The sequence below is a fragment of the Acanthopagrus latus genome, chromosome 21 (genome assembly GCF_904848185.1).
Source record: "Acanthopagrus latus isolate v.2019 chromosome 21, fAcaLat1.1, whole genome shotgun sequence".
Lineage (NCBI taxonomy): Eukaryota > Metazoa > Chordata > Actinopteri > Spariformes > Sparidae > Acanthopagrus > Acanthopagrus latus.
In genome coordinates, this window is record NC_051059.1 from 20300222 (window position 1) to 20315213 (window position 14992).

The 14992-nt window shown below is 48.5% G+C and overlaps 1 protein-coding gene across 1 annotated transcript in view; it reads left to right on the forward strand.

The window, feature by feature from the left end:
* Positions 1–210: 210 nt before the first annotated feature.
* The window catches only part of ptch2 (patched 2), a 26658-nt gene continuing 11876 nt past the window's right edge, over positions 211–14992 (forward strand). Inside the window, exons 1-8 of the mRNA XM_037085189.1 lie at positions 211–756; positions 2179–2371; positions 11026–11215; positions 11307–11376; positions 11466–11557; positions 13786–13894; positions 14018–14104; positions 14206–14327. Coding sequence (XP_036941084.1) covers positions 610–756; positions 2179–2371; positions 11026–11215; positions 11307–11376; positions 11466–11557; positions 13786–13894; positions 14018–14104; positions 14206–14327 — 1010 coding nt within the window. The 5' untranslated portion in view covers positions 211–609. The remainder of the gene's footprint in view (positions 757–2178; positions 2372–11025; positions 11216–11306; positions 11377–11465; positions 11558–13785; positions 13895–14017; positions 14105–14205; positions 14328–14992) is intronic.

A 14992-nucleotide genomic window follows, 5' to 3' on the forward strand; every position in this document is an offset into this window, starting at 1 on the left:
AGAGTTCCTCTCTCCCTCCTCCTCCTCCCTCCCTCCCTCCCTCCTTCCCTCCCTCCTCCTCCTCCTCCTCCTCCCCTCCCCTCCAGCCCAGGCAGCAGCAGCCTGGGTGGTCCCCCTCTCTCTCCACTTTGGTGAGCTGTTGCTTAGCAGCTAATAATAGGCGATGTTTGCAAAGTAATTTGCCTCTTCCTTGGCCAATGGGAGCCGGAGCACTTTTCCATCAAACCTCCCTTTTCAGGATTTGCCGAGAGGCGAACTTCTCCAAATGTTACCGCTACGGGATCGGAGTTAGACTTGACACGGACGGCTCAGACATAGGCTCCCACTACTACTACTACTACTACTACTACTACTACTACTACAACTACTACGACGTCGTTTCATGAACTATCGGGACGAATGAAGACTGACGGATCTATAAGGATTTCGGCGCATAATGTTGGGATGGAGTTTCGAGACTTGTTTGGCTCCAGGGAAGACTAGAAAACCTCCATCTGACTTGTCGCCGGCGCTGCTGGATGCGCTCCTCTTCTATGTTGGATTATCGTCGCTTTTTCTGAACTCGCACCGATTTCTCTGCCGCTTCGCCCCGTTCCCCCTCTTCGGACTATGGCCTCGGATCGCGGGGTCCCAGGGGCCGGCGTCTATGGAGATTTACCCCCGAGTTATACGCGCTCCCAGCCGCCTGCGAACCCAGACCTACTCCGGAGACCCAGCTACTGCCACGCTGCTTTCGCACTTAAACAGATCTCAAAGGTGATACACTGCTACCGACGTTTAGTGTGGATTTCTGCTGTGAGAAGGGGGGCAGCTTCCATTCAAAGTGAATGAAGCAATTTTTTTTAAAAAAGAGAGTCGTCTTGTGTGTTTAGCGGTGGTCTGATCGTGGGGTTGCGGGGCGCATGTGGGACTGGAAGGCTGGAGCGGCGGCGGCTCCCCTGACTGGGGTCCGGGGACCTCCAGAGCTCCCTGATGGGAGCAGGAAGCGAAATCGGGAGCGTTTCATGACAAGAGAAATAATGTAGTTAATGTCATGAGGCGAGCAGTTAGGACAGAAGCCTTACACTTCATGTTTACATGACAGAAGTCTGGAGCTTTCACGCGATTTCATATTTTGGCAGCATGTAAACTTCGCTGTTTGTTTGAATGGACACCACACCGCACTCTTCATTCATTTTTTTTCCCCTTCTTGTGTGAGTGTGTGTGTTGTTGTTGTTAAAGCCAGCGAGCTAGGAGCGTGTGTGCGTGCGTGTGTGTGTGTGTGTGTGTGTGTGTGTGTGTGTGTGTGGAGGGTTTGTTCCCATATCCTCAGCTTGTGTTGTGTTGTGCTGTGCGTGTTTTTTTGGCTTTGTGCAGGCAGCGGAGAGAGAGAGAGAGAGAGAGAGAGAGAGAGAGAGCGCACTGGCCCGGGGTCTGTTTGGAAATGTGGTGGGTCCTGTAAAGGAATTCACTGATTGAGTTTGATCTGACAAAGCATCTTTGGACCGCCCGGATGCTTGGACGTGTTTCAGCACTGCTGAGAGAAACCACAACACCAGTGCAAATGTCTTGTGCAGCAGTGTGACGTCTGAGATTCTGACATTTGGGGATGAGATCTGCATATTGTGGACAGCTACTGACTCATTCTGTTAGTGCATGTTAGTTTCCGTTATTACAGAGTGATGAAGAAGCCTCGCTCTTCCACAGATGGTTGCAAAAAAAAAACAAAAAAACAGTTAACTTGTGTTTAATAGAAAGAGATACGGTGATAAAGGTGCTCCGGAGACCAGATTCAACTATCATGATCTGCAGCTTAAATCTGAATTTTCACTCTTACTGTGATGGATTAACAGTTTTAAACTCTTGTTTCTCAAACTACTTGAAAGCTCCTTCTTCAGCCAAAAGCTTAACATCAGTAGAAATCATTGCCACAACTGTTGCCAACTAAATCATGTCGAGTGTGGGAGAACTTAGATGTTTTAGCAGGAATCTCGTCAGCACGCTCTGGGTAGGATTTCATATCAGCAGTCGCCGAGTTAGCACCTTTTCTTTGAATCCAGCAGATGCATGTGTCGTCCGGCGCCTTCACAGACAGAGAACGCAGGGGCATGAAGCCCTACCTGTGGTGATGTAGTAATAACAATTCTGTCCTCTTTTTTTTTTTCTCGCCCTCCCCTTCCTGCTTCGAAAAAAATCCAGGGTAAGGCGGTAGGTCAGAAATGTCCTCTGTGGATCCGGGCGAGGTTCCAGGCCCTCCTGTTCTCTCTGGGCTGCCACATCCAGAGGCACTGTGGGAAGGTCCTCTTTATCGGACTCTTAGTGTTCGGGGCCCTGTCTGTGGGACTCCGGGTTGCGGCCATCGAAACGGACATCGAGAAGCTCTGGGTGGAAGGTGAGTCCAAGATATCTTATCCAGCTCTTCAGAGGCAGCGGCGCTTAGGCCCAGACTCTGGGGCTGTTTCACACACAAACACACACACACTCCGCTTACCACACAGGTGAGCGTTCAATCTGTGTGTTCGGCCCCATGTTCAGGGACCGTATTCACTGATTTTGCTTCAAATAATCAGCTGACAGGGGTTTGTACGTTTTGACATTTGGCCCCCCACATCAGTTGCGACAGTGGCTGGTGGGAAGATGCAGGGTGGCCATGTTAGTGTCAACTCAGTGCCACGGGAGGGCACGAGGTGTTCAGTGACCGACTGCTCGTCCGGCTCAAATCCTCACGGGGGGGAAACAGTCTTGTTGGGGCTGATTTCTCTCTTATGTTTGGATAAAAAAGATACTCACAGATAAAGTGTTTCCTGTGTACTTCCTGTTGCGATGCATTGTGCGAGCTTCGGTGTCGCCCGCTCAGGTCTGTACACGTCTTAATGAGTTACAGTTTACCAGAGGAACCCAAACACATCTGGCACTGCTGCATTACAGCACTATCTCTCAGCTCGTCTTGTCAGACAGGCGCTCACTATCTTCGTGCTTGTTCCAAAGAAGCGTGACTGTGACCCCCCCCCCCCTTTTTTGTTTTCCTCTCCTTTTTTTTTCTTTGTTTTTTGTTCTGTGCATTTTTACATTTTTAGGTTATCTGTACATTTTTCAGGGAGCAGAGGCAGCTTTATTTGGTTTTTCACACCGGCCAAATTCCTTTTAAACCCCCAGGCTTTCAGTGCCGGGGCTGATCCCCGCAGCAGATGGACTGTGTGAATGGTTAGCCATCTTTGAGGGCTCTGACCCCTCCCCCCCTCGGCTCCCTGTGTGGTCCCTAACTATTCTTGGATTCCATTCAACAAGAGGCAAGCAGGCAGGCAGGCAAGCAGGCACCACCTCCCTTAAACCCCCCCTTCTCCCTCCTCCCTCCCTCCCTCCCTCCTCGCCTCCTCACAAGAAGAGAAAATATAAGTGAATGCAGCTGAAGTTTACCCACCTGTTTTGCACGCTCTAAAAGCGCTACAGCAGTTGGTGAATATAAACAGACTCTATGGGGTTTTTTTAAGCCCACCATGTCACCAGAGGACGGAGGTGTGTGTTGGGGGGGGGGACACATGCGGTTCCCGCAGGAGGGCCCTGAATCACACGCCGCCGGTGTCAGGAGAAGCATCGTTGGGGACGGCTGTGCGCTTCACTTGCACAGGAATTTAAGTAAGCTCCTGTATCAAGTGCAATTATTAAAACACACACACACACACACACACACACACACACACATGCACACACACAAGATCTCTGTAAATTGGTCGCTGGTGGTTGCAGAAGGCTACAAAAGCAGGCAAGAGTTTCCACTGCCTCCTCTTTTTTTTTTTCTTTCTTTCTTTCACTCTGGTTAGTGTAAAGCTTCAGGATTACCTCTTGAGCTAATTGGCAGATCCATCTCTTAAAGGAGATGTTTAGATGTTTGTGTGCCAGTTGTTTTGCTGCGGGACTGAGAGAGTCGAGGTTGGATGGGTGGGGGGATGTGGAGGGGGCCGCTGAAAAGGAATGCTGTGCCTTTAAGAGGCCGTGGCCATGTTTCTAAAGTTTCTGCCTGCCTTGTTTCCACCAATAGCCCATTGACAAAGCTGCTAGGGCCTCAATGGAGAGTAAAGTGGTTCGGTAACAAGGAGAGGTTAGTTCTCCCTCTGTCTCTCTCTCTCTGTTGCACACACACACATGCACCATTGTACACAAGCCAGGAGAGGGAGGAATGATATGCTCTCTGAAAAAAAAAAAAAAAAAAAAAAAAGACATCTGATTTCATATAAAGTTCCCCAAATGACTAGTTTTTTTAAACTTTCCGATCCATCTTATACAGCTTGTCCACACTGCAGCGCAAACAGAGCGCTCGCACCCGCGTCCTAATTTGCTCAGAAATAAACTAGCTGTGAATCGACACCGTATGTGTTAACACCGCCAACAGGGTGTGAGCCGTGTGTTGAGGGGGCATATGCTTCCCATCATATATTCACGCTGGAGGCAGCCCCCCCCCCACATCCCACACATCCACAAACACGCACACACACACACATCCACAAACACACACACACGCGCTTGTCATCTTTGCCACCTTTGGTGTGTGTGTGTGTGTGTGTGCGTGCAGCCCTCGCCGTGGCCGTCTGTCCGCCCCGCCTGGGTTTCCTGACTGCGTGCCCGTCTGTCTGCCTGCCCTGCGCTTTGTGTACGTCTGTTTATATTTCTACCTGTCTGTCTGCCTGCTCTGTGAAGTCAGGGCCACCAGGGCTTTTTTAATTGCTTCCTCCCTCCTACGGCACCAAAACACTGTGAAGCAGAGCACAGCCACAGTGGAGTCTGTCTGGAGAGAGGAGACAGAGGAGGGAGATCAGTGAAGTAGTTTCCCAAGTGAAGATGCTTTATTTTTCAAGATTCTTGTGCCTGTGTGAGGAGGACACGCCGCAAGACAGTAGAAGGGTTCATCTCAGTGCTCACACCTGTGTTGGTATCAGGGTGTTTAGTCTGAGAAGGGGATTTAGGACTATTTTGTGGCTTACTGCTCAGTCACCAAGAGAACCTGAGACGCACATCACCCATCAAAACACCCGAAACTACCAGGTCTCCCTCTTGAAAGCTGTAATTTCCTCGTCGTATCAAATATTAGCTTGTTTTCTGGAAAATGTGTGCGCGTGAGGACATCTCCAGTGGCGCGCATCGTCTAAAAGTGTCAGAGTCACACGTTTTGGTTTTTTTTTCCTTTTTGAATCATTTTTTTTCTTTTGCGCTTGCACAGCCTGCCCACCTTTGAGAGTGTGAGAGCCGGTGTGAGCCCAGCAACGTGTGACCCAGCCTGTATTGTCCACAAACAGAAAAGAGAGAGATCGTAAAAAAAGGGGTGCAGGAAGAAGAGAGGGATGAGTGGAGACTTTGGAGGGGGGGGGCAGGAACAGAGCGGAAGGTTTATGGCTCGCTGACACTTTTTTTTTTTTTTTGCGCCCTGTGTTTTTGCCTGTCTCACTTGAACAAACATGATAAGTGTGAGACGGTCTCGTATACGTCTCTCCCCTGCCATAAAGGACCGTGAGAGGTCGGTGTGGTTTCTCGCTCAGAATGTGTTTAGAATAATTGTTCTAAGTCGTCTTCTTTCCACTTGAAAAGCTTGTTGTTTCGGGGTTGGGGAGAAAGAGGGGAAGAAATGGCCTCCATGTTAAGAGTGGTGGTGTTTACTCTTACATTAACTAAACTCATCCTTCTTGGCAGAGTTTGGGTGAGGCATGACAGACATGTACACAGACTCAAGCTGTCCAAATATGAGTGCAGTGAGACAGGGCCTATCCGGATAGCAGGCGCACCACATGTCCCATAAAGAGGCCGTGTAGAAAGAGGATAGGAAAGGGGGAGGCAGAGACCATACGCAGTTCACATATGTAGCATGAATGCATAGAGACTGCTTAGCTTAGCCAGCTAGTGGCGCGCCCAGACACGGGCCCTTTTTGGCAGATACGAAGAGGACAGGAAGCAGACTGATTAAAAGACGTCTGCGTTTTTGCGCAAATGAGCGAACGCACACGTGGGCATTCGAGTGTTTGGAGCGAGTTTCTCTAAACAAACCTCAGAGCGGCACAGCAGGTAAATGCTATAATTCATCGGAGCGCACACAGCGCCCCAGTTCAGACAGAGAAAGGGAGCTCTATGAGGCATTATTGGAGGTGAATAGTGCGCGGTGGTGCCCCAGCTAGATAAATAAACTCCCAGCGCTCAGGGCCCGGGACCTCACTGGTAGAGAGAACAAACAAGACCAGAGTCAACCTGGGTCACTTCTAAATGTTTATTTCACCCCCCCCTCTTCCCGCCATCCTTCAATCCAAGTCTCCCTCCCGCCCCCCAAACCCAAGCAACACACACTCTCTAACAGGACCGGGACCACCCCCCAACAAATAAACACAGATTGAGCAGCTATGGATACATGTGCATATGACAGACACATGGCTTTTGCTTCCATAGCACACACTGCTCCCTACCTGATTGAAGCAGCATTTTCAAAACACAACTATGCATCATCTGGGCTAGATGCCCAGTGTTACAATCCACATTTAAAAGCTGTTATTTTGGTGCCAAAATAAAGGGCACTGGACCGTCAGTCTCTGCAAACGCTGAATGCTATATGGGGGAGAAAGGCTGCAATGCGACTGAAAACAGGATAATGAAAACTCAATCAATATAGCGTGGCACCCTTTCTTACCCGGCTGAACAGCAACTTTTGTCTTTGGTCGGCGTGCAAATAAAGCGGCACCAGTCACCTCAGAGTTTGCACCATTTGCCTCCTTCTTTACACCACGAAAGTATTAAAAAAAAAAAAAGTAAAGGGAGAGAGGGGACGGAGAGGGACTGAACATTTTCTTGGTACTTGGGAGGGAAAAAAGAAATGGTTCTCGGGCTCAATAAATTCATTTCTTGTCTGAATGAGACCAGCAACGTGGAAAAATTTTGCCTTTCAGGCGGGGATGAATGTATGTTTCAACCACACATTAAGCAGTATTAGCGGTCAGTGGAGTGTCTAATGTGACTATTTTTCACAGTGGCCAACTCTGCCCATGATTAGCATAATTAGCAGAGGCAAGCCTATACATATGGAAATAGAAAGTGCCTAAATGCCAACCCTGGCGGAAATTTATGTGTGGTGGCTAACACCACTGGCACATCTGAATAGAATGTAAGTGAAACTGATTTTTCATGTTGTTTTCACTGTTTTATACTGTTTTTGAAGGTGTGATCTCAGGGTGGTTGTTTTTTTGTGTGCTTTTTTTTTTTTCCACGGTGACAGCAGCCGCTTCTTCAAATGCTTTAAAACGCTTCATTTTGTTTTCTTATGTTCGCACGTTAATTAGGGATTTTCTCCTTGTAAAATAACACGACTATCTCTGACGATTAATGAACAGATACAAGCGTGCGCGTGAAGACAAAAAACAGGCACAGACTCACACACGCGCACACACTGTATTTCTATAGGTAAGATACCAAAGTGCCAGCTTCTCTTTTCTTGCCCCCAGCCTCACCCTCCCACCGCCAGCTCCTGCATTGTTTTACAGGCTGGGAAAGTTTTTGGTCCATTTGCTTTTGTTGTGAAAAAAAAAAAAAAAAAAAAACTCTTTATTTTATTCCGCTGTTTGTTGGGAAACATCTGAAAGAAATTGAAGGGTTGAATGACAAAAGGGTGTGCATTCAGTCTGGAGCTGCTGTACTGAAGGATTGTATGGAGGAATGGCCCATCTGCTGGGGGGCAGCCCGCTTTAGGCGGTGCCCTGGCTAGGGAATGCCATAGGGCAGGGCCGGGCCGGGCTCAGGACCCAAAGTTGGGCACAGTCGTGATTCTGGTGGGTCCACTTGTGACAAAAGGACCAAGAGGCTTTTTTGTGTGTGTGTGTGTGTGTATGTGTGTGATGCTGGGTGCCAGGCGGCCAAGAGAATGAGTTTCGCATTTGGCTCTTTAGCTGAAAATCTAAAGAAATAAAGGACCTTTATCGGTGCAAAAAGATGAGGGTGAGAGTGAATGATGAATAGAAGATGGCAGCCAAAGAGTAGCTTTCTGTCCTTTTCTTTTTTTATGTATACTTGTTGCCACTCTACGCTGATTGGAACGACTTTGCCCTTAATTCGAAATGAGGTTCTGCTTGGAAAATCGGCTGTTGGTTTCTCGGCATGCGGTCAAGCTGTGTGAACCAGGAGACTTCCCGTGTACGTAGCAGGTAAAAGCATACATGTCACTTTCAACCCTCTTCGTCTTGGCTCTTCCTCCATAGCAGCGTGGGGCCTTTCAGAGGCCCCCTAATCCAGCTAATCTACCACACTGAACTTTGAAGGTGGCCTGGTCTGACCTGGTATGGCCTGGAACTGGGACTAGGCCTGTAAGCCACAAAGATAGAATAGAATAGAATAGAATAGAATAGAACAGAATAGAATAGAATAGAATGGAATACATTTGAAACACAGCACTTTAAATGTGGCCTCGCCTCCGTCCCAGAAGCCAGATGTGAGAAGCCGCGCATATTTCACCGGGTTAGGGGATTCTGGGTGTTCGGCTTTTTGTGGATGGAAGGGTCAGGTGGGGAGGAAATGACTGAGGTTGGTGGGGACAGGGCTCAGTGTTTACACCAGCGTACGCACCCCCACACACGCACGCAGAGCCACATGTACACACACATTCGTACAAACGCCGTGTTTGTACGCCCACTGCCATTAAACCATGTCAGCGCTTGTTATGACATCTTTCATTAGCTTTTCACCTCCCCCGATGTCGTAACTGTTGTGAAAGTGCTTTTAGTGATTAAGCTAGTAAATAAAATCACATGTTGCGCCCAACAAAGTCGAAACTGCGAGATGGTGGTTGGGTTTCGCAAAAAAAAAAAAAAATAGATCCGGCGAAAAGAGCTGTGGCTGTGATTCAGAGGGAGTTTCTGATCTATCATTTTATTTCATCATTTCGTTATACGATCGCTCCTGTAATAAAAAATTACCCAGCGGCCTTGGGTGATGAACCCCCCCACCCCCAAAACTTCCACGCTCAAAGGCAGTTTTTTCTTCCCAGGGTGGGAAAATATCCGGGGAACTGTCTCTTTAAGGCTGTGTGGAGCGCAGGCCGAGTGCAGGGAGAGGGTAGGGGGGATTGAAAAAAGAGTGAGAAAGAAGAAGAAAAAGGAGAAAGAGGGAGGAAAAAGGAGAAGAGAGAGAAACCAGGAGAGAGGGGGGGGGACAGATAAGAACAGAAAGGTTCCTTCTGGAGCGAGCCGTGAAGTGAGCGCAGCAGAAGCAGAGCGGAGTAGCTGCGAGAAGCTCAGAGTTGGGTGGTTGGGGCCGGACCAGGGGTTGAGGAGAGAAGGCGAGAAAGAGGGAGAGAGAGAGAGGACTGGCTGCCTGGGTGGTCCAGATGGGAGGAACGAGACACAAATAGCTATAATTTACTTCAGGAGGCCTGTAATTACAGAGCCAGAGTCTCTCCGAGCCACCCAGTTCCTGTTGGGATCAAAACCCCACACTGCAGAGGTTAACATACGAAATGTCAAAAAAGGTTTAACAGATGTCAAAGAGGTCCGCGAACGGAAAGGGTTCCATTTTGTAGTAGCCACTATTTTTTTATTTATTTTTTTTAGATTGGAAATCAGCGTGCACCAAGGAAACGCAGCCGTGACGGTTTTAACACCGAGGCGCGATCTGTGAAAAACGGTACAATAAAAGACAAATAAACTCCAAGGAACCGGCAAGAACTCCAAGAACTGCTTAAAAAATTAGCTCCCAAGGAAATTCTCCTCCATGTCATTGTTGTGGTTCGCCCGGAATAAAAGCTTTATTAAAACTTCCCGACTTTAAACATTTTGTTGGACCAGATGTGCAACAAGTCCCCCCACCACCCTTTTTTTTTTTCCTCCTCTCTTCGAGATGCACTGAGTCAGACACCCATGATTGCAAATAAACGAGCTGACCTTATATCCCTCGAGCTGGACCGTGTCTCCGAGGCCCAAGGAGTTTTTTTGAACCTGATCTCACACTTTTCTTTCGCGGCGTAGGCTGAATAGTTTGTTTTTTCTTTTTCTCGCCATCAATTATGGGAGCCTGCTCGGGGGCTGGGGGAGGTGCAGAGAGCGTGGGGGGAAAAGAGAGAGAGAGAGAGAGAGAAAGTATTAAAGAGTATGAGAGGGTAGAGATGCAGGCAGGATTGAGCGCAGGGCAAGTGAGTAAAAGAGTGACGAGAGTTAGAATTAAGAAGGAGGTAGGAAGCCCCTGTTTTCCAAAAAACCTCTCCCCCTCCTCTTCCCCTCCCTCGCTCTTTCTCTCTCCGGGGTTGTCATGTAGTGGGACAGCGAGAGGGGCAGACGGGCCCTCTGTGATCCAGCGCGGCATGTTTCATGTCCACTTGGCACAGGCACAGATCCCCCCGGCTGGCAAACTCTTTTCAGGGCAACCTCCTGTAATTAGGGGGCTGGAGTCTACCGCACAGCACAACATAGCTTCTCTCTCTCTGTTGTTTCTTTTTTTTCTTTCTTTCTTTCTTCATCCTCTTTCTATCTCTGTTTGGTTCATCATCACCACCACTGACATCCATATTTAGCTCTTTATGAGTCTATTTACCTCTCTTCATCTACTTGTATTCTCCAAGTTCTTTGACTTCTCTTCTCTTCTCTTCTCTTCTCTTCTCTTCTCTTCTCTTCTCTTCTCTTCTCTTCTCTTCTCACTTGTGATGTTTCCTTTTGTCAATATATCTGCTGCCTCCAGAAGAGTGGCAGAGGGGTTTTCTCGCGGGGCATCAGAAGGGCTGGTTATTCCGAACTAACAGGGCACATCTGTTTCGCAGAGGGAGCCAATGAGAAGCTGTATTACTCATTTCTCTTGGCCAGACGCTGGCTTGTGTGAAGTGCCTTCAAAACCAACACTGGCGAGGGCCAAGGGCGTTGGTCGATATATGTGTGTGTTCCTGCGCGCAAGTGCATGCGCATATATAACACACTTTGTTATAGGAGCCGCATCCGTGCGCGCGCGTCTTTGTAGAGATTCTGCGCTAATGCATGAATAATACGAAGTCCATCTATCCATCGAGCCAATTATTTACCCGTTATGTTCTTTGATTTCCAGCTGGCAGTCGGGTCAGCACGGAGCTTCACTACACCAGGGAGAAGCAGGGAGAGGAGTCAGTATTTACCTCACAGATGCTCATCCAGACCCCCAAAGAAGAGGGCACCAATATTCTTACCCAGGAGGCTTTGCTGGTTCACATGGAGGCCGCCCTGTCCGCCAGCAAGGTCCAGGTGTCGCTGTTTGGAAAGTAAGTGGGACTGCAGGCGATGTGACGCGAAAGCGCTTCCTTGTTGTAAGTGATTATCAGTCACTCACGATTGTTTTTCTTTCTCTTGCAGATCTTGGGATCTTAACAAAATATGCTATAAATCAGGAGTCCCTATTATAGAAAATGTCATGATTGAAAGGGTAAGTTCACCAAAAAAAAACTCTTTACTTACTGTTTCCTCCTGATTTATGATGTTTAATCCCGCTTCCTTTCTATTTCCTGATCCCAGATGATTGACAAGCTATTCCCCTGTATGATAATCACCCCACTGGATTGTTTTTGGGAAGGGGCCAAACTTCAAGGAGGCTCCGCCTATTTACCGTAAGTCTTGGAATATTTGACCTGACTTCCATTTTTTTTCCTTTTGCATATTAAAACATTTCATAGAAAATCTTGGCTCTACCCTTTTCGCTGTCATTGCTTCCATCAGAGTAGCAGGCTTTTGGTGGGGTCCTGTAACATTTTAGCTCGATGGAGACATACAGTTGGGCTTTCAGTAGTCTGTCAGTGGGCGCTGTGACTGACAGCGGCCAGTAATAGAGTTCTTTTCGGGCCCAGAGAGGGACAGGAGGGGTGGAGGTAGTGGGGGTGTCCTAACAGAGAAATTCAAAGAGAGAAAGTGAGGGGAGAGATGCAGAGGGATGGAGAGAGAGAGAGAGAGAGAGAGAGAGAGAGAGAGAGAGAGGAGATGGCTGCAGCAGCAACTGGGTGGTGGGTTGGTAGAACGGAGGGCGGGGAGGCGGGGAGGCGGCGGCGGCGGCGGGGATGGTGGTGGTGGTGGTGGCAGGGGAGCCCTTTGGGTCAGACAATGGTAAGCATTCTTTCAGTTTACGAGTGAGTGTCCATCAGTGCAGGGGCCCCGGAGGAGGGAGGGGGGCCGGCTTTGTCAGCTCACGGCTAACACTCGGCATTCTCATGGTAATGCCCCGGGCTCCCAGCTCCCAAGTTGTCCAACAAATAAAATGGGCAGTATTCAAGCCTCAAGTCCCTCGAGAAAGACACAGAGAGAGGCTACAAGACGGGTAACAGTGGAGTCGCGGCGTATTTGGGCGTTTGCAGATTTTTTTTTTTTTCTCCGTCTTTTTTTTTTTTCTGGAAGTTCTCTTGAGAAATTGAGACACTGAAAGAGGGCTTTTTTTTTCTTGTGTCGTCAGAAGTGATATTTCAATCGAGCCCTCGGTTTATAGAAGATAGTTTAGATCGGAGCAGATGTTTCTCTGCAAACAAATTATTTGTTTATATTTCTGTGCGGGGCTGACAGCAGTATGTTGCATGACAAGCCAGCACACACAGAAACAAACACAAGTTTCCCATCCTCGGCATCTCCCAGTTGGCTCGTGTGAACTCGGAGCGACAGAGAGCGGAGAAGGGGGTCTTTGATGATTCACGCGTCTCTCAAGAATTCCTGTAAATTACACAAAGTGTTCAGCATCTGTTGTTATTTATTAAATGTTTCTTAAAGGGGGGGAGAAAAAACAGAGCGGTGAAAGGAACTCGCGGCGGTCGCTGAGGCCTGTGTCCTCCAAGTCAGCTTCCGCTTCGCTTCAGCTGTGGTTTTAAATGCAAAAAAAAAAAGAGAGAAAAGATTGAGATAGAGAGGGAGAAAGAGGGGAGAGTGAGGAAGAGAAGTGAGTGAGAGTGAGAGAGAGAAAAAAAAAACTCTGGAGGGAACAAAAAGCAGCAATCTATGAAAAAACAAAAGGGCCCAGGCCCGGTTCACTCAAGCAAAAACTAGCTGATAAAGGAGTGTGTCTTTGCAAGCAGCAGCAAAAGGGACCCTGGTATGTGGGAATAGGAGAGGAACTCTCTTCATGAGCCGTTGGAGGGAGATTGAGCCTCAAGTTGAGATACTTTGGGATTCTTTTATTCCGTCTCTCTTCTTTCCTACTTTGTCTCGCTGCAGAAAATGTGCATCCAAAGTGTTTTCTAGCACCAAATCACAAAATCTTTCCAAAGATCTTGCGTTCTACCTCCTCTTTCTTCTATTTTAGCAAATGCAGCCTGAGGTAGGCTGAAGCACGAGATCTAGCCACATTTGATGCAAACGTATTGGTCATGACATGTAAAACCTTTCAGAGAGTAGATTTACAGACCTTAACGAAGAGCAAATAATGCATTCATCTTGAGGGGATGGTGCAGGAGAGGCTTCAGACTTAGCTCCCTTTGCTTCCCCTCTCCTCCCTCACCTATTTCACTCCCATCCATCCTGCCCGGCCTCTCCCCTTCCTTCCCTCCTTATCAAGATGTTTTGGGAGGCAGAGGTAATCGTTATGACTCAGTGCAGGACATTGAGGAATGGAAGTGAGCAGGCAGCCACCGTGCCTTTTTCCCTGGGCATTGTGGCAGCGTGAAACAGGATAATAAACGCTATTTTATCCTGTATCTGCAGCTAGCCTCCTGCGCGGCCCTGCCCGACGAAAGGAGAGAGAATTCAACTGAGAGATTTTTCTTGCAGGAATGCAAAGCCGGCGCAGCCGCGGTTATTTTTTTTTACGTTTTCTCTTTTCTCCTACGAGTTCTTGTCTCATCCGTGTTGCCTTGCTTTGCAGGGGTATGCCAGATATCCAGTGGATGAATCTCGATCCAGTCAAGCTGATGGAGGAACTGAGTCAGTTCACGTCACTGGAGGGATTTAAGGAGATGTTGGACAAAGCCCAGGTGGGGCACGCAAACGCACACTGACAGATTTGCCGAATTAAAGGCTTACCTATACCAACAACAGCTGCGTGCTTTTTTTTTTCTTCTTCCATATACTGATATTTGCATTGTTTGATTCCTTAGGTGGGGCATGCTTACATGAACAGGCCATGTCTCGACCCGTCAGACCCCGACTGCCCCGTCAGTGCGCCTAACAAAGAGCAGGGAGAGGTGGGTCACAGTTCAGTCGTCACATACAACGAGAAGTCACAGGTAGATGAACCACACAGACCACACCTAACATGTTTCCCCCCGTGTTCTCATCCATTCAGAGTCCTGACATTGCCGGGCGTCTCCAGGGCGGTTGCCACGGTTTCAGCCGGAAGTTCATGCACTGGCAGGAGGAGCTGATCCTCGGAGGGCGGGTCAAGAACAGCCAGGAGGCTCTGCTGAGGTGTGTGTTTATTAAGACATGTAAAGAGAGGTTAGCCACTGCAGACAAGGGTTTTGAGTTTGCTCTCGTCTCATTGGAAGATGTAATAGTGAGTGGAGGGAGGGGATCTGTGCCGAGCAGGCAGCCAGTCCGCCTATCAGCCTGTGAGCCGCCGTGACCGTGGAATCTGTGTAACCCCTAATAACCCAACAGACACATGCAAGGAATGCCTCGTACCGAGAGGGATCGGTTTCCTGCATGACCCCGGTCCAGGATAGGCCAATTAAAGATGATTGACAGCCACATAAAGCCCCCCCTCGCCCTGTTACACATTTGTTGTGTAAGGGACTAAACATAAAGAAGAAGGAGAAAAACACTTTCTCAGTGACTTCAGCTGGTTTTAAAAGCATGGCCACTTCAAATGAGGTGACAGCACTGGGTCAGAGCCCAGATCATGACCCACACAGGCCCAGCAGGGCCTTGAATGAAAGAGGATTCCAGTCCCATCTGCAAGAGCCACACTTACTCTCGGGGTGTGATTTACGACCGCTTCTTTCACGTTTTCAGCAGCACTGCTGCTGGCCGTGGCTGTGCCAAGAAAACCTGAGGACATCTGGGATCGCAGCCTAGAGACCGGCAGACAGGCAGACTAGATAACACCTGCTTTTGGTTGTTTACGTTGGCAG